This window comes from Pithys albifrons, chromosome 5 (assembly GCF_047495875.1).
Source record: "Pithys albifrons albifrons isolate INPA30051 chromosome 5, PitAlb_v1, whole genome shotgun sequence".
NCBI classification, from domain to species: domain Eukaryota; kingdom Metazoa; phylum Chordata; class Aves; order Passeriformes; family Thamnophilidae; genus Pithys; species Pithys albifrons.
In genome coordinates, this window is record NC_092462.1 from 28284787 (window position 1) to 28309869 (window position 25083).

Here is a 25083-nt window from a genome sequence, read left to right on the forward strand (position 1 = left end):
ATAATAGGTGTAGTTCATGGTCTGCACCTTGAGCAGACTATATGGAAAAAGGTAGAAGGAGTCAAGGGCACAGCTTTGGAAGATTAGCAGTAAAAGAATGATGGAGATGCTATCTCCCTAGATTCATCTGCTATGCTAGAAGGAGTTTTGGAGCATTTGTGGACTCAACTTATATTAAAAATAAAACATGAAGTGAATAACAGATCAGTAAATCTGCATATATTATTAACTAATTGAAAAAATCATTAAGAATAAAACACTTACAGAATGATAGTGAAGATAAGACGGTCCACAGAACTCTCACCAGATAAAATCACACTTCATTATTCCTTTGATTATGCTGATGTAAAAGCTGCAACAGAGGATGAAGAGCTTATGTCATTTTGCTGATCAAGGAAAAGTTTGACCTAGATCTTCACAAGAAATACAGACAGAGCTGACTGTTTATGGGTCAGATGTATGGCAATGTTACACATCAGGGAATGAACAAGATTAAATAAAAAAGCATTATTTTGGTATTGTTTTGAGAGGAATGAAAGAAAAAAGAAAAACAAGTCAAGGGGAGGAGCTTTTTTCCCCGATATTTTTTTGCTTGCCTCTAACTTCTGCAAGAGATGGAAGGCATTGCAATTATACTCTTGTACTGATTAGGTTGATAACATGCTTACAGGGGCTTCATGAATAGTTAGAATTAGCATTAATTATTCCTTCTTAAACCTAATGGATCTGACAGTGAAAAAGCTTTATTTCTGTATGCACTATAGGGACTGAAGTATCATTTAGAATAGGTAAAATCTATAGCCTTTTTGCCAACTTGATCTCATTTAAGGTATGAGAAGTGTTTCAGTGGAGCATGATGGGGACTTTTATAGTTCATGCCAGCCCTCAGCATGGGATCAATTTTACCCATCAAGTATGTTAAAAGTTCATGCCATACAGGAAATAAATACACATTTGTATGAATTAAATATCCTTGGAGACTGTTTAATGCAGTCTTCAAGATGGTGTCCTGGGTCTAGCCTGCGACAAACTCTGTAGCATCATCTTTGCAGACTATTACTTGACCAGGAGTGGGCATCATTACCTCAATGGAAATGTGTCTTGGGAGTTGAGTAGCAGGTAGGACAGTTTTGTCCTGATGTGAAGTCGATGGCTGCTGAGGCCTGGTAGCATAGCTTTGTTAGGGGACTTTCCAGAGAACCTCCCAGGATGGAGGAAATTAATGTGCTCATCAGGAAATTGCTTTTCTGGGAGATGGCCTAAGCACTTCTATGGCAGAGAGGCAGGCTGCCTTTCATAGTCTCTCTGCATCCCATTACCATGCATGCCTGCACTGTGCAATTGCAGCAGTCTGAAAAAAAGGATGCATGGCTGCTGGGTCGTACTGAGTGTGAGCAGTTGGTAACCTTGGTGCTTTGTAACCTAGCCAAGCCTAGGAATGTGCCTGTGAGAATATCAAATAGCTCTGCAACCCAGGGCTGTGTCCCTGCCAGAGTGACAGGGTCCTCCAAATGATGGTGGATTGCGTGCTGGTTTAAAAGTAAATATCTCATGCCTCTGCTGTGTTTTCAATTTAGCTGTAGCAACTAAATATTGCATCCTGTTTTTCCACTCAGGAGCCCACCTTTAATCCAAAAATCTCTTCATTGTTGTTTTCACACAGGGATATACCGCACAGAAAAAAATAAGGGCACATTGTATGAGCTGACTTTCAAAGGAGATGCAAAACATCAGTTCAAGAAGATTATTTTATTCCGGCCATTTGGTCCTGTAATGAAAGTGAAAAATGAAAATGTTGATATGGCTGACACACTTATTAATGTCATTGTGCCATTGGCCAAGAGAGCCAGCAAATTTCGGCAATTCATGCAGAATTTCAGGTAGGTTTCCACTTCAGTGCTGCCTTGCTTTTTCTTACTTGAAAACTCAGATGCAATTGTAGGAGTTATCCTCATTAGCTGCTACTTCTACTTCTGTGTAACAGTTCTGAAAGGCATTTGGCTGCTTAGTGAATTGTGATTAGCAATAAAAGCAATTATAGTCTGGTCATCAGTGTTTCTGATTTGCAAATACCTGACATATGTCTCAGTCTGTTTGTTTGGCATATGCAATTGTGGCAACATGACAATTTCATGCCAGTAGTTGCAAAGGAACATTTCTAAGGAAACGGAGAATCAGTAGTCCCAGACACTTTGCCAGGCTCCATTAGATAAAATATTATGGCAATAAGAAGCAAGAAAGAAATGCATTTGCACTTTCAGGATAGTTACTTTTAAACTTCTTTTATTTTTCAGTACAGAGATTATGTTTGGAGATGTAACTTTAAATATCTGCCCACAAGACTGTGTTATGAATAGATACTGCCTCCTACAATGGGATTTGTTTTGCCTAATGATAGCCATGTAAAATTAGGTTCCTTGTCTAAATTAGCCATCTGATAGGTACTTGTTTTAGGATGGGAGAAATCACCCTTTGGTCATGCTGATCTCTCTGCTGGTTACAGATGAACTCATGCTGACTAAACTTAGTGCAAGTGAGGCATGGTGTCTAGTGTTAGTTCTGATTGGACTTAACCCTTAGGCTACAAGTTTGATCTCTGGTTGATACTTAGATTTTAGTAAATGCCAAAGATCCGAATTCTGGAATATCTGCTACAAAAAATCAAGGTTATCAGGAAGGGTATGTATAAAAATCCCCCTTCTCATACTCTCCTAGGTGCTGGAGTTTTTGCCTGCCTGATAATTCTTCCTGCGACTGGATGGCCTGTTTTAACAGTGTCCTCTTATTAATGTAACAAACAATGCTTAGAGAGCTGGATCCTAATCTGCCTTGTCCCACAGAGACAGTGATCCCCTTTGTCATGACAAGGATCTTTGCCTGTGAATCATACCCCCAGGAATGACTCCAAGCTTCACCCTACTCTGCCTTCCCCAGCAGATGAAGATTATCAAAGTTAACTTCTGGAACAAGTCACAGATCTGTCTCTGTTCTCTAGGGAAATGGGCATTCAGCAGGATGGGAGAATTCACCTCACTGTCGTTTACTTTGGAAAAGAACAAATGAATGAAGTCAAGTCGATACTTGAAAATACCACCAAGTAAGTACCTGAACATCTGATGTGTTCTGTTCATACACAGTGATCATACTGTGGAGACTTACATAACTGTTTAAACTTGTAGTTGTGCCAAATGTTCTAAACTGCATTGGAGAAAATGACTTTTTTTAATTGAATAAAACCAGTAAACGGTATTACTCAGAGAGACCCATACCTGTGGTTTTGTGACCTTGGTTTTCAGAACCACAAAGCAGATTTTACTGAATTTTACCTCAGTGCAGCTTTTCTTTTTTCATTAATTTTTTCACCTCCTCCCCACTGATAACTCTTTAGTGCTTTTCAAAGTGGTCTTAACTGTTAGGACTGAAAGTTGTCTTCCAAAGGCACGTGGAGACAATTTCAGGAGAGCAGGAACTGGGTGTTTTTGGCCAGTTCTGGGCTATTGAGTTTGCTTACATTAGCTGCATTTGTCAAGATCCTGTGGCAGTGTAGCCTTTTGTTATGATCTCCATGTAGGAAGAAGACCTTTGTACAGATACAGTGATATGATCACAGGTAATTTATATTGGTATACTGAAGATATTATTCTCAGTCTAAGCCTTGTTGGGATTTTTGTGAGGTCTGCCCAAAGAAGGTTTGTGACAGGAATGCTAGACAGTGAGTTCATAGGTCAAGCTTTGATTGTAGATGCAGGGAAATCTCCCTGAGAGTCAAAAAGGACATATCTCTAAACTGCTCTCAGACATGATACTACAGATTTCCAGGTTAATTCTTTCATATTGGGTTCCCATCCCTGACTTACATTAAGAGCTATATGGACAGGGTAAGTTGCTGAATATTTTTGTTCTAGGTCAGCCAACTTCAAGAACTTTACCTTCATTCAATTGAATGAAGAATTTTCCAGGGGCAAAGGATTAGACGTTGGTGCTCGATTTTGGAAAGGAAACAATGTTGTTCTCTTTTTTTGCGATGTGGACATATACTTCACAGCTGAATTCCTGAACTCCTGCAGATTGAACACACAGCCAGGTACTGCTACTCATGAAATATATTGTCTTTCAACAGGTTTTACCTATTGTGTAAAGCCTTCCTCATAGTATTCTTGCCTTTGAATTGGTAATGAAGCTACTGTAAAGCAGTTGTAAATCAGTTGTAAAAATTTCTGCTCCTACTTCTTTGCCTTCAGCATCTGCTTTCTGGAACAGTATCTTTTTGTTAATTATATCCTCACATTCACATTTTCATGCAAAGGACATAAGCTCAGTGCAAAATTTTTCTGGATTTGGTCTGGCCTGGACAGCATCTTGTAAGAGACAAAAGTGTATTTTATACAGCTTAAAAAAAATAACCCATTGTCATTTCCAGGGAAGAAGGTGTTTTATCCTGTTCTCTTCAGCCAGTATAACCCCAGTATAATTTATGGCCACCATGATTCCATCCCATCTTTAGAACAGCAGCTGGTATGTACCTTCTTCTCTGAATGCCTGCTTTTATTTAAACAAAGCATTTTCAAGGATGCATGTGCTCTTGGGTAGCATTTCCCTATTCCTTGTGTACAGTGACCACCATAGACAAAATTAACTACAACAGTCACCTTTGAGTTCTCCAGGTATGTTTCACAGAGAAGTACCTTGTTACCATTTATTTTAACCTTTTTTTGAAGTTTTTACATGGAACCTAAGAATTTGAACTGTCTGCTTCTCTGCCAGAAGGGATTTTCTAGGCAGCAAACAGTTCCTCCATGGTGTGCTGTCTTGGGGTGACAGTCCCTGATCCTGCTCTTATTTCTTCCTTGCACTGAATAGTTATTTGCATTGAAGAACTGACATTTGTGAAAAGCCTATCTACCCTTTGATAAGTCAGTGAAAACAAAATTCTAGGGGCTGTCACAGTTTTTTCCTTACTTACTTGAACACCTCACAGTGGCTTTTCCCATCCCACAGTTCATGATTCAACTGCCTGCGAGCAGACAATTTGTTTCTGAACCATACCATATTGTCCCAGAGCCAAATCACATGCTTGGAGCTGTCCCTTCTGCCTTTCATTTGGCACTGATAGCAACACAACATAACTCCATTGATTTCCATCTCACCTTCTTATTTTTGGTACAAGAATAAAGCAGTATTTTTAAAAACATTGCCAGAAGGCATACAGTTATGACATGCATGAGTCTCCTTGATGAGGAAGGAGTTGTTGTGAAGAAGAAAGAGAGCACACAGATGAGAGGTTCACATGAATGCTAGTGACACAGCCATTGCTTGACACTGTTGCAGACGTTCTCCATTCTCTTGTGTTCTGGTGTTGCATTGTCTTGAACTTAAGGGCTTGATAGAAGTTCTTCTTACTTCTTTCAGAGTCAGTGGGACACAGTCCTCTGCCCACTAGTACTGCTAAGTGCCAGCTATGCAGCTTCATTCAGTTCCTCAGGTCCCAACATGTTCCATCTGCCCCTCTTACTGCCTTACCTGAGCCCATCGTTTCCCAGGCTGGACACTGTCCCCAGAGCATCCCAGCCTCTGTTGTTGTTGTGGATAGGTAAGGTAGGTAGGAATTAGGAGTATTGTCAGCCCAGGAACAGTCACAGCTGAAAAAGATCACTTGGGATTTCAGTCCAGTCTTTTGTCATCACTACTCCCAACTTGTACAGTTCCTCTTTAAAAATGAAGAATAATATTTTGAAAATACTTTTTTGGTTTTCTTCGTTGGGGGTGGGTGGGTGGTGTTTGTTTGTTTGTTTGTGGTTCTTTTTTTTAGTTTTTTGTCTACTGCTCTCTGTGTTATCAAACATGTAACTAGAAAGCCTTTAACTGAAGAGTCTGGAAAATCCCTTCTACTGTTTTTATTTCTCAGAGGAGACTTGTTCTCATAATATCCTGGGATTCATGTGGGCTTTTCTCTCTCTGATGAGACCCTGTCAGGGATCCTCAAGCTTGAAAGCATTGTGCTTAGGAATGAAATAGAGTTTAACTTTCAAGCTAGCATGAAGTCCACAAAGTCAGGATGTCAGGATTGTGAAAATATTTATAGCTAATATTTGAATCATAAAATGTGATGCTTACATCAGAAAAGCTTTTTGATTTAAAGAAGTACAGCCATTACAATTGTTATGCAGGTTTTTATATTTTTAGCCCACATTATTTCCCAGGCATGAGGCCAGAGCTATGCCATTAAAACAAGACAGTGTTAGCTGTCTGTCCTGGTACTTGGGCTGCTGAGGGAAAAAAAAAAGCCTTTGGAAATCTTTGACAGAATTTGATTTGTGCAGCAACCGCTTGCGCTAATGGGAAATAATAATGCGAATGCATCAGAGTGGCTTGCTGTAAGGGCATCAGTACAGAGACTTGTTACAGTGCAGATCTGACAGATACAATCTTGTTTCCTTTTAATTGGCTTCTTCAGTGAGTTGTTTTTTTTTCACGGAAAGGAGAAATGAGAAATGAAAGCAGTAGCAATGTGGGCAGTAAAATAGGAAAAAAAAAGCAATTGAAGTGATGAGATTTATGAACAAAAGGGGAGATAAGAACGAGAAATGAGGAGAGACTATTTTGGAAGAGCATTTCTTGGAAAAGGAAACACCGGAATCTGTAAATCCAGAAATAGAAGTTCTGTCTCCTCAATCTTCTGTAATATTGTCACAAAACAAGTCAAGATTTTCCAAAGCAGCTGCTAAGGCATAGGTTTCTAACCAGACCTTCAAGAGTATGAAGTACTGCTTTCTTAAAGTATTTAAATACCTGCCTCAGCCCCTTGAAGCATTCAGATGTCTCACCATATTGGGTTAAGTCACTTACATGCATGAATTTATGACCTTAGGGATTCATACTTGCTTATCTGCTTTTCAAAATTATAGCCATGGTATTCAGTGCTCTGATTTTTACCTGTAATATTTAATGTTGTCGTGGTCCATCTCAGTAATGTAGACTGTTCATTCATTTTTACAAAGGCTTTTATTGGACATATATCCTAACATTTCTGGACTTCAGTTTTAACTGGATATAGCAGTTCTGTAACAGAAAACTACTCTTGCCACTTTCCTAACTTTTGTCAAAGTTAAGGTAACTAGAAAGCTGTCAGCTGTGCACTCAAGATTAGAACCACTGTTTTCTTCCAGAGCTCTTGAGGTCCACAATCCAGGTGCCACCATCTGCTCTTACAGCAGAATCTGGCATCCCTGGTTTACCACCATGTTTCTTATATCGGATTTGAATCCCACAGAAAGAAACAAGCAATTTTGGAGGATGCTTTGCCTGCAAAGAAGTAAGCTCCAGAGAGTGGTGTCATATTGCACTACTTGGTCTATAACAGCAGTAGTGGAGCAAAACCTGATTATTCTGGAACAGGGGGTTTATCCATGACGGCTAATAACACAGCTGTTTTGGGGGGCAGATATATAAAATAAGAATCTACAAAAATGGGTTCAGGAGCAGCCATGGATTCACACGGGGAAGAATAAAAGTGCAATTGCTCCTATTTCTGACCACATTCAGGGACTTGTCTGCTGCTCACTCTGAAAACCTTTCTGCTTTCATATAAACATTCCTTTCCCTCCATGCAGATTATTAAAAAAGAAAATGGATTTTGGAGAGACTTTGGTTTTGGGATGACTTGCCAGTACAGATCTGATTTTATCAACATAGGTAAGAAAAGTACACTTCAATACACCTGGGTTTTTTTGCTAAAACATAGAAAATTATGATCCTCCCTTTCGTTGGCCGATGTGTCTGTCATTAATTTGCAGTAGTGCTGTGGTTAGATGTTCAGACTATTTCTAGGTGCCATAGTGGTTACCAGAATCTAAGCATTGCTCAGTATAAATAAAGTTTTATTTGATAGTGAAAGATTTAAAGCCAAGAAATTTGGTCACTTTGATGTTCACACAAAGTTTATCTGTTTTAAAGGGCTGACTGGAGCCAGAAAACAGCTGCAGAGTAATTAACAGCATTGAGTTTCCTAGTATATATTTCTAGTTTTATTCTGGATTTTGTTTGTGTCAGGTGGCTTTGACCTGGACATTAAAGGCTGGGGTGGTGAAGATGTACATCTGTACCGCAAATACCTTCACAGCAACCTCATTGTGATCCGAACACCTGTCAGGGGTCTCTTCCATCTGTGGCATGAAAAGCAGTGTCTGGACGAGCTGACCCCAGAGCAGTACAAAATGTGTATGCAGTCCAAGGCCATGAACGAGGCTTCTCATGGCCAGCTTGGGATGCTTGTTTTCAAGCAAGAGATTGAGACACATCTGCACAGACAGAAACTGAGCAGTAAGAAGACATGAAACCAGAAAGGGATGCAAAAAGCATCTGAATTGGACTATAGGATGTTTTTGTAAAAGAGTTGCTAACCAGAAAAGGTGGATTGAGACTGAAAGAATATGAAAATTCCAGCAGGGTGGCAGGAAAAGAAGAAGAGAGAAAGTGTTTGTCCTCCTTACTTTTGTGTTTATTCTAATGGGGCTTTTAAGTACTCTATTAGCTGACTGTTCAGCACTTGCTTCTGGGGGAGACTGGAACATTTGATGAGATTCTGGGTCATGTCATGGAGACCATGAACATTACATAAATGCTGGTGTGGTATTTACAAATGCAAATGGATGTGATCTTCCTTTGAAATGTGTGTAAGATGTGTACAGTTATTTAAAGGATTGACCTTTGGTGGGCCAATACTTAGAAGTTATTTTCTACATCTCACCTGATATATCTAAAAAGGGCTATTTTTGAACAAGTACAGAGCTCCTGCTCTGAGAAGAACATCTGGCTGTTAACAATGTTTAAGCTGGAGTGACTAAAAATCCTTTTCTCTTACGGGTCTGGGATGGCAGGGACAACAGCAGTGCACTAACAGGGCGCTCCCAGTTCATCCAGAGAAGGACGTATCTCAGAAAGTGCTTTCTAAAATTCAGAAAGACAAAACCATACTGGTCAAGTGTGATGATTCAAAAACATTGGGGGGTAGTGTTTGTTCTCCTCTGTGGATGGTGAACCAAAAGCAATGAACCAAGTCTGTATCACATGAATCAGACTGTGTATTTCTGCTTGAAAATACTACATATATCTCAAGACTTATTTTTAAATGAAGTTGGTTTTGCTTGGGAATTATTCTGTCAAACTTCAGGTTTTCTACTTCTAGCCTTGCTAGGAAATTGTACAGTCTTCCAACACTTGGAAAATGCTCTGTGTTTCCTGTGGATGGGAACTGGGTTTAGATAAGTGAAGTGATTTTTCTACACAACCTGAGTACTGGAAGGCAGAAGCTTTATCATTCTGAAGAAAAGGAAATACATCTCAACTTGGCAGTACTGATTTACTAAGAGACTTTAAACTCTGAATGCCAGATACCAAAATTGATGAACATTTTCTGATTTTACACCAAAGTATTTCTTCTAAACCAAATACTGACTCTTGCCCAGGGCATAGAAATCTTTTTTGTAATTAACAAAATAAATTTTTGTGATGGATTACTGGACCGTGCAAATTCTCTTATGGTAATTATAGGTACTAATACTAAAAATTAGTAATCTTTTTCATAGTTTTTTTCATTGCCTAAAACTGTTGACAGTCTGAGTTACTGCTCTTATAAAGTATTTTCTTTTAATGATGACTGCTAGTTATCATTTTAATACATACCAGCCAACAAAAACTGCACGGGCTTGAAAATGCCATTTACTTACCTAAACGCTGTTTCTTTGAGCAGCCTCTTTGTTTCATAGCTTCAGATTAATTCAAGACAGTCTGAAACAGATTCTAATTTGATTTTTGGCTTGTAAAAGCTGGGGGAAGGAATATGAAAGATAGCACTGAACAATGCATGAGCTACTGTTTGATGTGCCACTGTGCAGCAGGAAAAGCACTTTTGAACCGCTTTTGAAAGCGCTGCATGCAGAATCTACAGACAGAGACAATCCTACTGTAAGTACCTTTTCCCTTGACATATTTATATGTGTTTGTCTTTTGTTGGATGTAAATTGCACTTCACTTGAAAATCACCAAGGGTCCAAACCACTGCAAAAGTAGATAAAGAATGGAAACTGTATACTCAACCTCAAAGTACATCACGTACAGCACTTACCATAGATACTTTAGCAATCACTCAAGTAGATCCTTCAAAGAACTGTTTTGTTCCCAGCACATATAGTAAGTTATTTATAAAAGGCTTTGTTTTGATGAAGTAACTTTACAAATATAATGCAGTAGGAGGAGACAGGCATGGCATGTTGAGTGCATATGAAAGTTACGGTAACTCAGCTGCTCCAAGGCAATAGTTGTTCCAAAAGTCCCACTTAACCTGAATCTGAAACTGGGTGTTGTATATTATGAAAGTTTCATAATCATAGCCTGCCTTAATTATTTCTGCAGAAGTCAGTTTGGCAAGAGTTGAGATTGTATTAATGAGGGAGAGATCCGGCCCATAGTCCTTGCCGTCACAGTGCAGGGGAATCTAACCATAGCAGAGATCTGGCAGGGCTCTCTCAAAAGTGGAGACTGAACTGATAGGACAGGTGAAGAACAGCATGAGAGAGGGAAGCTGCTGTTATCTATGTTTTTGTGAATCAAGTGGAGCTCTCTCAGATCTTCCAGATGAGTTAGAAAATTATGAAATCCAAAGAGAGCAGCCAACAGAACCATAGGTTTTGCTAGGAAGGTCTCTACCTTCCTTCTCCCAGAAACAGCTTGTGTTCCTTCTCAGAATGGCAACTGAATCTTGGTTGAGGAAGGACTAGAGATGCCCCTGTGCAGGTGGGAAGGCCATACAGGGACTCCTTGCTTTGCTTTTTGATGACTGCAAAACAAGTTGCCATACCCTTGCTGGATGCATGGTCTCTCCAGCAAGCAATTTTCAAATTGACTAGGCTTGTAATCCTTGCACAGCATCCCTTGAAGAAAGAAAGATTCTACATAGAAACTCCCGAAGACACATCAGCACCCTTGATTCCCAACTGCTGCGCATCATCCTTACTCCACAGATTTTTAGGGTAACTAGATTTTGGAGCAATAGAAGAGTCACTCTTGAGGGCATCTGTTCTGGCAAGGTAGGTGCCTTTGCAGTCAGTGTAGTAATCTAAATATGTAGATACAAAACTTCATGTTTATTTCCTCACAGAGGACAGGTGAAGCTGAGAATCTTTGAAAAACTGAGGCATGACTCAAGCATGGGATAGATATGAACATGGATAGTGGTTTTCCCTGGCCTGTACTGAGACAACATTTGCAAATAAGTAGTTTAAAATAAAGGTATGTGAAGCTATTGGTCCACTGGTCAGCAGGCCAAACCCTGAGGAGTTTTACTACAGATCTTAGAACTAAAGTTGATCAAGTCCTGCTGTGTGCATGCCAGATCAACCCGTACCTTATTTCTTCACCTTAACACCCTCCCTCTCAAAATGCCTTTTTAGAGGCATTTACATGTTTTTTTGTCAGTCTTTACAGCCCATAGGTATGCAAAACACTTCACGATTTGTCTCCAGCAGGATAACAGCTATGGCATATTCATCACTTGAGAATAGATGCTTTTCTCTTGAATCTCTGAGGAACCTTTTGTTTTTTCTATATTTTTAAAATTAACAGTTCATGAAGAGGGAAGGAGGGGGTTTTTCCCCCCCCCCAACAAATAATCTAACACCCCTTCTCATGATTGATGCAGATTATGTTGGAATTATCTCTTTGATAAATGTGATATATTGCTCAGGAAGTTGATTAAGTCATTTGCAGTGCCTGAGTGTCGTTACATTCAGAATCTCAGTTTACACCAAGGCTTTATTTCTAGCAAAGTACACCTGCTGTAACTGGAGTGCAGTTATCCCCTTTCCTTGAATGGAAGCCACCTATCAGCATAGTTGTAAATTTTAAGACCAGATGATTACAATTTCTTTTAGTCTGTATCCTGCAAAACACAGATCAGTTAAGACTGAAGGGTTCGACTGCTTCTTTCAGTTAATAAGAGTAGTCCTGATCTAACAGAAAAAAGGGAATAGGTAAAAACAGGTAAACAACTGAAACAAGATTGACTCTTGTTCACTATTTGAGGACTGTGTCTCTAAAAATTATGTACCAGATTCTCACCACAACCCTCAGCTGTAGAGTTTGTCATGTGCAACAACATGAGGGAATCTGGGTGAGGACTAATTTGTTATGTGATTCTCTCCAGCCTCTCCCCCAGTATTCTGAATGACATTATTTAAAGCGCAGCATAACAGGTAAGAAGAGAGAATATTACACTGAAAGAACAAGTTCTATGATGAAGTTTACACTAGATGCATCACAGTAATCTGGACACAACTTGCAATAAATAACTCCATTTTGGAAAATACCTTTTTTTTTACTGGCAAACACTCTTCTGTAAACTGTATTAATACTGATATGGGTGCTGCTTCCTACATTTTTTAGGCTCTGTACATGTGGTAGTCTTTCATACAAATTTCTCTCTCCCTCTTTCCCTTTCCAAAGATTAATCCCTCTCAGTGCAGAAAGGCCTGTGTGGGATTTAAATACAGGTTAAAAGAGTGAGGATCTATATTTAGAGTCTAGAACTAGAGTTTAAAAATGCACTCTTTATGAAAATCCCTCATCACAGAGAGCACCTTTCATTGAAAGGCACTCAGGATTTGCTTGGGTGTTTGGCTTGAATGTCCTTCATTCCAAGGACACAGCATTTTTCCAAATTAAGCTTCACATTATGCAAATTACATACCAAGATCAATTCACCTCTCCTTCTCTGCCTTCAGGAAGGTATGATCTCATTCAACTGTAGGTACTAATCTATTTCCCAGATGGCATACAACCTTTCATTCAAGAATAAAAGGCATCTTGAATACAGAATTCCCCCAAGAAATCTGCAAAACCTTACTGAAAATCCGTGGCAGTATCTCGCTGTTCAATCGATTACTTCATCAGCTCATTCAGTCCATTGTGCAGGATACATCCAGGTGCTTTGCAGCTTGATGGGCTGATGTTTTGTTTTGAAGGATATAAAATAGAGGCACTTAATGTTTCAGGTAAGCATCAGCAGCTCTAGTTCCAAGTTCGGTCTTTGTGAATACAAGCATAAGGCTGCACAGCAAGACTGGCAGGTTCACTCAAAGAGAGAGATATAATCTGCTTCTTGGTCTTCTTGGCCACAGGGGTAAAGCAACAGCTCCTTTCCCAAGGAAGTGATGGGTTCATCCTGTTGATATAGGATATGATCACACACCAGACTTTCATACAGACCCTACCTGTCACAACCTCATGGGGTGGACAGAGTCTCCCTGGCTCTGTTACAGTGGGGACTCAATTCAGGCCACTGTGTGGTACAGCTCAGTGCCTTGGGGAACTCGGGGAAGGACCCAACTGGGTGCCCTCTGTCTTCATAACAGTGTCTGTGCTCAGTGTCATAACTCGGTGACACAACTCTGGCAGTTCTCAGAAAAAGCTGTGCTCATCTTATAGGAAACTACAGCTTCTATGACATGAAGTGCTGCCCTGCCTAGAAAGTGCTGGAGCAGGTGCAGGTAAGCAGGACCATGTGCTTCTTGCTGTGTTTTTGGGAGAGATAAGGGTGCAGCCTGGAGTGAGCACATACCCTCTGCTCAGGCAAGTCCTGTTCTAATCAGGGAATTCCCTGATAGTACAGTCTCTGCTTCCAGCCCTTCTCCATCCTGGCAGGAGATGCATGATGGGGAATTGACTTCTTTCATGGTTACCCAGTGGATGATAAGCAGAACTCGCCAAGACACTTTGGCAGAGTGGGTTCAGTCTGTCCACATTTGCTGTAGTGCAGGGGGTCTGTAGGATTCTTTGAAGATTGTGAGCATGGCTCTATCTTTAATGTAGCTATGCATAGCCAAGTTTTAAATCCCCTGGCTCTGGAATCAATAGCTGTATAACTCCTGCTTTTATTAATTTCAGCCTGAACTGTTACAACCATGCAAGAAGCAAGTTCAAGTAGCTCAGGTAGAGCTCCACAGAGCAAATTAACAGAGATATTGTCCTCATGTCCAGTTTTGTTTAGCCATGTTTGTATTAGGCTAGGCACTTGTTTAAAAGAAACAGGGATTTTAAATGAACCTATAAACAAAATTATTGGCCTGTCCTTGGGCAGATCTTACAGTGAAGGAATTAACAGTTGATCTGGCTCTCCTTGGAGCCCATGTGACCGCAGCCAGTGCTGGTAAACACTGCTGTTATTGTTGCAAGAATCTGCCAACCTTCTTCCTTCCCTTCTATTTTTTATCTTTGCTCAGTATCACACCTTGCCTGCTTTGAGATTATAGATACCTTGTTCTCTTTCATGCTGAAGCTGGAGGCAAGGAGGACTTATGTTTACCCAACTTGCCAGCACCCCACAACCATGGAGAAAACACAAAAGAAAGGAGTCTGCGTGAGTATGCTGTTACTTCTTACCTTATCAACTTTTCTACTAAGTAGCATGTAAGTAATTTGAGCCCGGTGTGCAAGGTGTTCTGCATGCTTGAGGGTTCTAAGGTGTTTGAGGTGTGTTAGGTCACCTGAGGTGTACCTATGAGGCTGACATACCCTTCTGGAGCAGCACACAAGATACCCAACAACAGTTAAAGTGGGTCTAGCTACCTACTTCAAAACAATGGAATCTATTATTTCTTGTTCTGAAGTGCCCTAAGGCAATTAAACAGTTAATGAATTAATTGATAGATGTTCACCTTGTGGTAGTCTACAAGGTCAGCCAGAGTTGAATGTTGCAGCTGGTCCACTCCAAGGAAGCTGTAGGAATCACCGGAGGCCTCAATGAGGAAGTGTTTACATCCTTCCACAGACCGATAGGAGAGCACGTAGCCTTTGATTTTCTCACTGACTCGGATCAGAAAACTCCCTGGTACTGTTTTATCCAGAAGCTCCTCTGCTTTCTTAGAGGTTAGGATACCTGTTCAAAACCAAAACACAAAACTGAAGTGAGAAAAGTATTTGTGCAGGACTAGCCAGAACAGTTGTCACAAGAAATCTGCTTTACTGCTCTAAACACAGTCCATGGCACTGTCATCCCTCCCATTGTTTTCTTGCCCAGTAACTCAGGAAGAACAGCCCTGCTATTGCTCGTAACAGACCATGGTCACATGGTAACTGCTCTGTATTATGTGTGCCAGACTTGGCCAGCTATGAATCAGAAATATGCGTGGCTCACAAAAGGACGGCATTGCAGTGTGTTGCATGTTGATTCCAGTAGATCAGGAGCTTTATTCCTGAGCCCAGCCTGTGTTAGCAGCCACATTAGCAGAAACAACTCCTTACACAGTTGGGTTGGGGTGGGAATGCTCAGGACTCACCATGGAACCAAGGTGCTATTGTGTCCATGGTTTTCAGATAGCCAGCTCGCAGAGGGAATTGCTCCTCTTTGAACCACTTGATGATGCTTTCTTCAGTGGAACTGGAGATTGTCCTCATGATTCCCTCTTTCCTGTTAGAAAAGACTGTGGTTTGTGCATCAAGTTCAAATAGGTTTTGAGTCCTTGTTCTGAACTGATCTTTTGGTTAGGATTTTAACAACAGCCCTAAACAGGCAGCTTACACTAGTACAGCTGTGTGGAATATAGTTTTCAGTGGACATCTGGCATCACAGAGGCTCTATACACTCCAGGCTTAGGATACTCTACTAAATAAACCTGTTACTCTCCAAGAGTGAACATCTGAAGGCCTCATCACACCCTGGGCTGGAACACAGCCTAGGCTCTGTATTTTCCCCTCTGGAGTGTCTCTTCCACGCAAGGAGAGCTGATCATTCCCATCTAAACCATCCCATGCTAGAGCAGTAGAATCTCATCCCTTCTCTCCTCCACAGTGCACAAGGGCTTCCTTACCTAATTGCTCTCCCATTTGCTGTCACAGGAGGTAGAATTTTAGGCTTGGGGGGAAGAGGTGGATACTGGAGTGGTCGCCGATCTCCTGCTGTGGCACCCTTGGAAATGTCTGCCTGCTTCCCTCTGCGGATGCCCTGCAGTGAAAGTCTCCTGTAGTCATCTCTGGCTTGTCGTGCAAGGGAGCGTCGCTTCTCATCTGCTGCCTTGGATTTCTGCACTGGAACAAAAAAGGAGTCCTACAGGAGCGAACAAGCAGGTAGGTTTAAAGCTTGCTACCCTTTGGCTATCTTCATACTTACTGAAGTGGAAGAATCACCCATTTCACAAGCTGAAAGATTAACTCAATTGTAAGACCATTTGCCCACGTGTCTCCCACGTGTTAAGTGGCATCTGCGACTTAACAGAGTACAGTTTTGATTCCTTCAAGAGATTAAAAATTTGTGTGTTTTTTTCTGGATAGCAGGTCTCTTCATAGAGACTTCTTGGTTTTGTTTCAGATACAGATTTTTGCAGTGCCATTCATGTAAGCTGGTGGGGGGCAAGCCATATGGAATTAAAGCTGCTGAAATTACTCCAAATCAATCTTTTGAAGGATTTGAAAGTGCTGATCCATTTTGGAGGGCGGGAGGGAGTCTTGCTGAAGTTGTTAAGGAACGTGGAAAACTTGGCTGTGTGTGGGTTTTCTGTTTTTGTTAGTTTGTTTTGTTTTTCTGTAAACTGCCTTGATTGTCTAGGTCACCCTGGAGTCTGTAGGAGTAACCAGCTTGCCAGTCAACTTTTTTTTCCTTTATTTTACAATTAGAAAAATAGAACCCCTGGCCTGAAGTGGAAACAACTGGTGGTACAGCATTGCCATCTACTGCACAGCAGGGGAGGAACTGGGGAAAAATGCATCAGGTTCTCCTTCAGGAAGTATTTTGCAGCAGCAATGGATGCTACTGCAAGTTTCTTACTGTTTGCCATTTTCCTTCCTATTCTTGGGTTTCCTTACATAAGACAGTACAACAGGGCTTTGCTTAGATGGAATCAGACTTGGATGATAGGGAAACCCTTTTTAATTAGTCCTTGTCACCCATTATCCTTGTACTTAAGAGTAATGGTTACTGCAAAGTCCTGCAAAAGGCCAGCTTCTAGTTTAATTATTCTGGCTATACTCAAGTGGTTCCTTTGTTGCTTGTTTTAAGTAGAAAGTATCAATAGAAAAAGTTTTCCATTTCCCTGCCCAATTCTAGTCTCAATGCTGCATGGACTCAGAAATATTTCTGATAATACAGTGCTGTATTTCTTGGCAATAGTTTCCACCCACCAACCTATTATTCAGTTCCAGTGTGATAGGAGATGGTTTGAGATGACCCCACAGAGCCCTAGGATTTCTCAATCCTCACAGAAAGAAGTCATCTTAAGATCTTACAGAATTCCTGCCATTCAGGCTCATTCTCATCCAATTTCTGCAACGTTCTCTGCCTCTCTGTGCTGGGGTGGCTCTGTGGTGTTGCCTCCCGTGTGTCTGTGGTCTCTTCGGAATTTCTCCTCTGTTCTTCCTTTGCCTAAGAAAGAAACAGTACATTCAGCTTTGTCGCAGGCAGCTTTTAATCCTGCATTCTGGCTAGCCTAGAAATACTGGGAACTCCATGCTTTATTGTGAATCCCTCTGACTTCAACAACATACAGGACCCCTGTCATTACTGCAGGTGACAATAGAGGAAGTAAGGGAAAACAGTCTACCAGAAATCATCAGGAGCATCTCCCCATGCTACGCCCCAGTCTGCCAACCTGGCCTGCTTTGTATTACCACCAAGTCATCACAACGCTGGATAAAACTGGTCCAAGAGGCGTAAACATTCTTGGGTCAGATGAGGCTCTGAGGCTGACTGGGACTTTAGGATAAAGCCTGGGCTCTACTCAATGTGTGAGGATCATCGTATGTTGCCACTTACCTGTTGGAACCTATGCTTCCTCACATAGCAGTCTGCCAGCATCTGGTGAACATCTCTGGTTCTCCTCTGAGCAGGGTGAAAGAGAGGTGAGATACAAATGCAACATTAATACAATTGCTCTTCTTTTGGAGCAATAGGTGTATAATGCAGAAGCAGTTGTGACTTTTGTTAACAAATTTTGCCAGTCTTCTCTGACAAACATTGGTTTATTTCCATCATATTAGGCCTTACATACCACAGGAGGGGAACTCAGAAGTGTCAGGATCAGCATAAGCATACCTGGATTTGCTAAGCAATGCCCCTAAGTGCTCCCAGGGAGCAGTCCCTTTCCTCCCTCCCTCTAATGCAATCCCTTACAGAACCTACAACTTTACCTGCCTGTGCTTGTTTGTGGCTGCGACTGGGGTGTTGCAAACTCCTGTTCAGCAAACTGACCCAACTAGCTGCATATGTCATGTTTGCTCTTCCCTGCAAACCAGTCTAGCTACCCTGACTGCAGTTTCCAGCTGAGACCTGCTTTTGAAGGTGAACAGTTAGATTTGTCTTTGAGTAAACTCCCACCCACCTCCCCATTGGACCCAACCTGCTCCCACTGCACAGTGAGTAATGAGGTAACTGTACTATGCTGCTTACCAAGGACACACTTCATTTCAGCTCCATCACCTACTTGGCTAATATTTAATATGAACATGGCTTTACAATTTCCCTCTCCTCCAGGAAGCTAAGAACTTCAAATGTGTGTGAATCAGCTTTATTTCCTAGATCAGCAAGGATCCCTGCAACAGACAAAGCATGATGATTGGATCCCTCCTGTTAAGAGGGAACTAAATAGAAATTAGATTTTGGAGAAAACATTTGAATGTAGAAGGTGGTAAAAAGCCCCTCTCCATGTCTTCAATCTGCATCCTTCCTTCTAATAGCAAAAGCCCCAGAAATAAGGGGAAAATTACTATTAATATAATGTCAGGAAAATAAAAAGGAAAATATACAACCCTGCTCTATTTCCACGTACACGACTTTGAAAGGGCTTTAGATTTTTGGTGGTGGCTTGGGTTTTTATCCTTTTTTTTCTTTTTTGTCAGCTGTGACTAATAACTTCCTTTGAAAAAAAAAAGTCTCCCACATAAGTTGCTCAACTTCAGCAAACAGTGCAGAGAAAACCCCTATGTGACTCAGAGGCTATTGATAAAGGAGACAGCTACTCCAAATTCCCTTCACTATTTTGGTAGCAGCAGGAGAGTGCTTTGCCAAAACCCAGCCTTCTGTTATCATGCTTTTTATACTGAAATATGGGGTGGCTGTATGATAAAACAATATACACTCATACAAGTTCACTCAATGCTGAAAGAAAACTGCTGAATGAGATTGGACTTCTCCCATTAAACTGGCAGGGTGTTCTGTCCCTTCTGTTCAACTGTGGTTGCATGGACAGTTAATTTAACTCATTTTTTTCTCAGTTCTCTACAAATGGCTTTTTGTAACCAGTTAAAAAGTAAAATGTATTTATTGCTGGAGAAAAATATTTCTATAATAGAACACCACAGGAAAGCAGACACTATAGTTACTGCATTTGGAATTGTCCTGTGCAGTCAAGGCCATAATCTGTTTCTAACTATTTTAGAAGACAACCAAAGAATCACCTAAACTATGCATGTCACATGATGCTGATAAAATTATTTGTTTTTTATAAAAGTAGGTAATTTGTCTGAGGGATGTGACCTTGCATGTAAGATCTTGGGATAGCCTGCCTGGTCTTGCCCTGAAGCCATCAAAAACAGCACAGTGCAGGAGTGTAGAACTGCACCCCTGATTTTACCCACAGAGAATAGAAACAAAGGAATTCAGAGTAACTTATCTGTTGCTATAGAGCAGATCCATGCTGGCTGAGAATAGCATATAGACCTCCCGAGGCCTAAGGAAGGGTGTAACAGCATGGCTTCTTCTCTGACTACAGAAGAATAGCCTTAACAGAGAGATGCCTTTTTTCCCTTCAGATTTCTGTTTATAGCAAGCAGGATTTGCTACATTTCCTAGATCTCAAAATACATGTTTCTGACAGTTATGGAAAAAGGGGAAGGCTACCTTTGTGAGCTCCTGGCTTTTCCCTGTTGTTGTATCAGTTATTTTTCTCCCATGTTCCTCCTTTTTCTCCACAGTGCTTTTTTTATTCCCATGAAGATCTGTCTCACCCAGTAGTCCTGGCTGCGAGTGTAGAGACCATGTTACAGAAGAGTCAGTCTCTCTGAAATGCAAGAGAGAGAGAGACAGGACTTGGGAACCTGAGGGAGTCACTTTCTGCTCTTTGAGCATCTTGCAAGGAAGCTGCACACAAGCAGAGCAGTGCTGTATTGAAGTGATGTGTATATGGGCAGTTATATCTCCAAATCAAGTAGGTGGAGTAATTAATTTAATGACTTAATAACTTAATAACTGTCAGCTGGCTGTACATGGGCACCTGTTGGTGAATCAGTGTAATCCAAGCTCATCACCTGCCACAATAGCAGTGTTGGCATTTCCTCTGGTCTGCAGAGGGTCCCACACAGGAGCCGTATCATGGGAGGCTCAACGAGCTAGAGCAAGTCTCAGGTTGAAGCTGGTCTCTGTCAGCATTGTGTATCCTCACAGAAAGCCACCCTTTGCATGTACCTTTTGCCTGCAACTTCAGTGTGACAGTGGTAACCAAAGCCCCTACAGAGAAGATGCCAGCCTCTGGGTCCCTAGAAAAGCCTTCTCCTTCATGTCAGCCCACTGAGTCCTCCAGCTGAAGGGTGCTTACCTGCCCTCCTTGCATTGCTCTCTCACCAAGCGCTTTTCTCTTTGTGCCTGGATCTCCTCACAGATGGCTGAATATGGTTTATCTGAAGGATGCTCACCCATCACCCAGACCCAGACATCATTGTCAGCGCCAAGTTTCCATGTCACAGACTTCCCATTGGCTGGAAAAGAAGCAGCTCTTTGGTAAATACTGTTTGCTGGGTAGCTCTTTTCAGGGCCTGTGTCATCCCTGCTGGCTGCTGTTGATGACAGAGCCTCTCTAAAAGCAACTGTACATGAGGAAAGCTTGGCTGGGAAGCAAGCCACACTTCTCAGTTTTTCCATGCTACTGAAGCCAGATCAATGAAGGAGGCATTTTTGAGTCTAGGGGCAAGGGACAAGGCTCACTACTGTTTCTTTTCTTGCTTTAATTCCTGATCACTGCCCTCCCCATCTGTGTGAGGGTGAACAACCTGCAAACGGCACATGGGGGAATGCTGGGAGAAGAGTGCTATCTTCCTAGCAGGGAGCATGTAATCCTGGCAAAGGGGACTTGAGAACTAAAGTCTCAGTGGCAACTGCCCTGCAGATCTGGTGCCTCATGACAGATATTCAAATCCATGGTAATGTTAAAGACAGATTCAGAGGTCCCATTTAGTGGGAAACTTAATGGGATATATCTCCTGGGAGCCCTGTCTTCCCAGCTGGGGATGTTGAGCAACTTTGTCACAGACAGTGTCTGGGCCAGGGAGTAAAACCATAGTCGGTCTGGCCAAAACTACACCATTGCAGGTGGGTTTAGTTATGATTTGGAAATAAGCCTGTTAATGTTCCTGTGAGAAGAAACTCCTCTAAGGATACATTACCTCCTATTTCTAGGGAATAGTTGACTAGGCCAGGTATGTGCCAGAGGGTGAAGCAGCCAGGAGGCAAAGACTTACCTTTTCTTGGCAGTGGTTTTGCTGAAGCCTTGTCCGCAGCAGCTTCTCTTTCCTCCCACCGTCTGATCTGTTCCTGCCTCATCTTGAAGAAGAGGATCTGCTTTTGCTCCTCGCTGAGTTCTGCCAGCAGGTCAGGATCGATGTACATGTCTGATAATATCTGTTTCAGCATGGCTGCAGGTTTCAGTTACACCTGTTTGTGGCAATGATCTCCAGGGATAAGATCCTCTTCCTGGCTCCGACAAGAAAGAGTCCCTGCCTGCCTGAGCCTGGAGTAAGAATGCAGGCGTGCCAGAATAATTATGCTTTTTTTTTTTTAGCTCAGACTTCCTGCACAGACCAAAAAAGTAAATAAGTAGCTTAAAACCTGCTGTTAAGATTCCTTGAAATAAGAGGTAAGCTCAGCTCCCACGCAGCCCTGTCTGATCTGCAAGGAGAGCTGGTCAGAAGGCAAGAGTCCTGGAGTGGGGAGGTTGTGTTGATACTCTGATAAATCCAGCTGATAGTATGTCAAAGAGAGAGAGCACTGCCTGTTAGTCATCAGAGGTGCGGCTTGGTTGTGCCCAAGCAAACATTCCTGCTGGGCAGGGAATCAATGAACCCATGACGAGACGGCTCCTCCTCCTTCCAACAGGAAAACTTTGATGATCAAAAGCCCAGCCTGCCTCATTTTGCCAAAGAAGGAACGGGAGGACTTTTGGCTCTGCTTTTGAGGTGGGAGGGGAAATTTTGGGGTGCTCCCATCCATCAAAGGCAGCCTTCTAGCAAGTCAAGGGAGCACAAGTGGCGCAGCTGGTTTGAAGAAAGACAATGTTAATGGTCAGTGTCTGAGACAGCTCTTGGTCTGACACATCTTGCTGATGCACTTTGCCCACGTGGTGAGCCTGGCATGGGACATCCCTGACTGACAGGATGAAGTAGCTAGGGGGAAGGAGCACTTCTATTCCTGGCCAGGATGCTGGTTCAGGTCTGGTGCACGCTACTGGGGTACTGGCACCTACACAGCTATGCTTTGTGCTCATGGATTTACATTTACAACAGGAATTTCTCTGAAAAACTGGGAGATCTTCTGTAACTTGGGAAGGTACCAAATGAGAAAACAGAAATGCAGAATAAAGACCTTGAAATCAATTATTTTCCTTATCTTATCTGGATAAGCTCGAGGAGATCAGGAGATTGGTTGGCAGTGCTTTTGGTGACACAGGGCTGACAGTCACGTGTGGAAGTGCAACATCAGAGCTGACTGGACAAAGGTGGCAGGGGCTTTCAAGACAAACTCTTGGGAAATATTGTAGCCATTAGGCTACAAGGAAATTAACCCAGAGAGATTATTAATGTCTTTATGCTCAAATCCTGGGAGTTGAAGAAAGAAGCATGCTAGGACATAGCAGTAGGTGGGAGGCAGTAATGTGGAGGTACAAAGGGCATGGACATGGAATAAGAACTTATGCCAGGGTGAAGTGGGACTGTGTATTAAATAAAGTTAATGGGGTCAAATCAATTAGCCATCCTACACAAAAGAGACTGAATCCCTGGGGACCCAAATGTTGGAAGAAACGTGTTGTGAGCACCTTCAGTTTACAAGTATGACTTCTTGGTTTCTACCATATAAAAATAATAGAGAAGGAGGTAATAGAGGAGCCAGAAAGTGTAATACTGAAGCTTTCCAAGGAGCACACACTGAGCATATTCAGTTAGATGAAATGGGGCAGCACAATAGCAGCCTTCATAAACTCAGACTGTGAGAACAATATCTGCTGTGCTGGTCCACCTTCCTTTGTCTCGCACTCATGCCAGGATCAGGTAGGCTGTCCTAAGCATCCTCCAGCTTTTGAACATGGCTTGCATTAAAACTGCTGGAGACAGAGCTGACTGGAGCCCCAGTGGAGTGCAGTCCCCACGCACTTTCAGCAGAGAGAGCTTGAAAGGAACTTGGAGCAGCTGAAGGAGCTGTAGGCAGAGACAAGGACTTCCTCAAGAAGCTCAAGGCATCGACAGAGCAGAAAACAGTCCCAGCATAGCACTGTCTGCAGCAGAGGCCAGGAGCAGGAGGAAGGTGCAGTGATCAGCAGTTGGAATGAGCCTTCTCGATTCTATTTTGTTTCTCTGATTACTGAATATTTTCCCTATTAAAAATGTTAACTTAATTCCAGAAGGAAGCATGAAGCTAATGTTTCAAATTTGTATTAATTTTGTTTAAACAAATTACTTTCTTGATTTAAAACAAAAACAAAGGCTTTTTGGGGAGGTGGCCTGATCTGGGCAATGCTTTCTTAGTACCCCCCTGATAGCAGAATTGTTTTAACTCAGCAGCCAAAGAGGCTTGGGCTGTCCTTGAGCCATGAGGGTGGCAGCTTTAGAGAGGGAAGAGCTTTTTGTATGAGAATGTTGGTGAGCATTCCCTTAAACTGACTGTTAAACTGCAAAACTGGGGGACATTGCTGGAGGATTGCCATTTAAGCTTTACTGTCTCCTGCTCCTAAGCACTACCTGAAAGAGATGCCGTTTGCAAACAGATTAGGGTGTCAGAAAAGTACCTTTAACTAGAAATAGGTCCCTTAAGCTTTTATTTGTGTTTTTTAAGATCAGATTGATACAGGATAGTATGAAGGACACAAGTTTGGGGGCCTATTTTAGGTAAACTGATGTCTTCAGAATGTACTTGGTGTTACTATGGTAGGGGACATTACAATCAGTTTGTCTGACTTCAAGGTGGGTTTTTTTAGAGAAGCCACCATAGTTGCATCCTTTGCGAGTCTGAAACTAACTGAAGTAGATCTGGCCATCTGAGCTTGATGGTGTGGCAGAGATGCCTTCCATGGGCTAACAGAAATTAATCACAGTGTCTAAAATTGAAGGAGCTTTTAACAAAAGAGGCTTGTTACATGCAGGGAGGTGAGATGCTTTTATTCCCTTCAGGTGAGAAAGTATTATTTGTGGTTTGTGTGGGCCAAATGCCAAGTGGTTTTGTTAAACAGTGGACTGGGGTGTGGGAAAAGGCTAACCAGCTGGTCAGGCTTGGTCTTCTGACTCTGGACTAGTAGGATTACCCTTTCCCCAGAAATTTTTCAGGATAGCTGCAGTTCACTAGCCAGAAGGGTGCTTGAAAAAGAGGATGATGTCCAAAACTCATCAAGAATGTCTTTGCTACAGCTGAGCAGAGGCCATGTGTGTCTCTGGCTGGCAGGAGCAGCTGGAAGTATAGATCATGAGCTTGACTCCTGCACCCCTGCACCCTGCTCTTCATATACCAGTGAGCAGCTTGAATCCACCTCACCACATCAGCCCTCTTCCTCACCTCTTGGCTGTGAAGGAGGTATTGGACATGGCCAAGAGTGTTTTATATTGCAGTTAAACTTTGCAGTAAGCAAAGCTGTGGTGGTTAAATGGTGTTTCTTTTCCCATCTTTCCCAGTACTGTTTCTTGGTGCTTTAGGTGTTCTTCCTCACTCCGGAATGTGTTTCTGTCTTTGAAGATTCCATCTTGTATGTTGGGTATCCAACCTGACTCCTTCTGCTTGACCAAGTTATCTGTTTCTCCCAAAGCACTTGGGAGACAGAGATGGTTTATAAGGATTGCAAGTCTTTTCTG

At 42.0% G+C, this 25083-nt stretch overlaps 2 protein-coding genes and 1 long non-coding RNA gene across 12 annotated transcripts in view; 2 read left to right on the top strand and 1 right to left on the bottom strand.

Moving 5' to 3' along the window:
* CSGALNACT1 (chondroitin sulfate N-acetylgalactosaminyltransferase 1) overlaps positions 1 to 9512 on the top strand; it is a 43290-nt gene extending 33778 nt beyond the window's left edge. For all 7 annotated transcript variants that reach the window (XM_071556017.1, XM_071556018.1, XM_071556016.1 and 4 more), the window contains 6 exons: positions 1664 to 1880; positions 2996 to 3097; positions 3906 to 4084; positions 4421 to 4515; positions 7611 to 7692; positions 8050 to 9512. In XM_071556017.1, coding sequence (XP_071412118.1) covers positions 1664 to 1880; positions 2996 to 3097; positions 3906 to 4084; positions 4421 to 4515; positions 7611 to 7692; positions 8050 to 8333 — 959 coding nt within the window. In that variant the 3' untranslated portion in view covers positions 8334 to 9512. The remainder of the gene's footprint in view (positions 1 to 1663; positions 1881 to 2995; positions 3098 to 3905; positions 4085 to 4420; positions 4516 to 7610; positions 7693 to 8049) is intronic.
* On the bottom strand, positions 268 to 22288 carry SH2D4A (SH2 domain containing 4A). 4 transcript variants are annotated; one of them, XR_011697895.1, is made up of 10 exons: positions 21493 to 22288; positions 20574 to 20733; positions 19880 to 20039; positions 17798 to 17863; positions 17272 to 17407; positions 15861 to 16077; positions 15330 to 15460; positions 14709 to 14929; positions 12899 to 13216; positions 268 to 352 (listed from the first exon to the last, which is right to left on the bottom strand). XR_011697895.1 is itself a non-coding variant. In XM_071556023.1 (9 exons), the coding sequence occupies exons 1-9, from the start codon at positions 21662 to 21664 to the stop codon at positions 13124 to 13126; spliced, it is 1356 nt and encodes a 451-aa protein (XP_071412124.1). In that variant the 5' UTR covers positions 21665 to 22288; the 3' UTR covers positions 6059 to 13123. The 4 variants fall into 4 exon arrangements, 1 of the variants encoding a protein (XP_071412124.1); XR_011697894.1 differs by lacking the exon at positions 268 to 352 and adding an exon at positions 4651 to 5639; XR_011697893.1 differs by lacking the exon at positions 268 to 352 and adding an exon at positions 6059 to 11113.
* LOC139672272 (uncharacterized) lies at positions 9840 to 20796 on the top strand. Its single transcript, XR_011697897.1, has 4 exons — positions 9840 to 9963; positions 14330 to 14410; positions 15889 to 17883; positions 19954 to 20796. It is a non-coding gene; the product is annotated as an uncharacterized lncRNA (long non-coding RNA).
* Positions 22289 to 25083: the final 2795 nt, after the last annotated feature.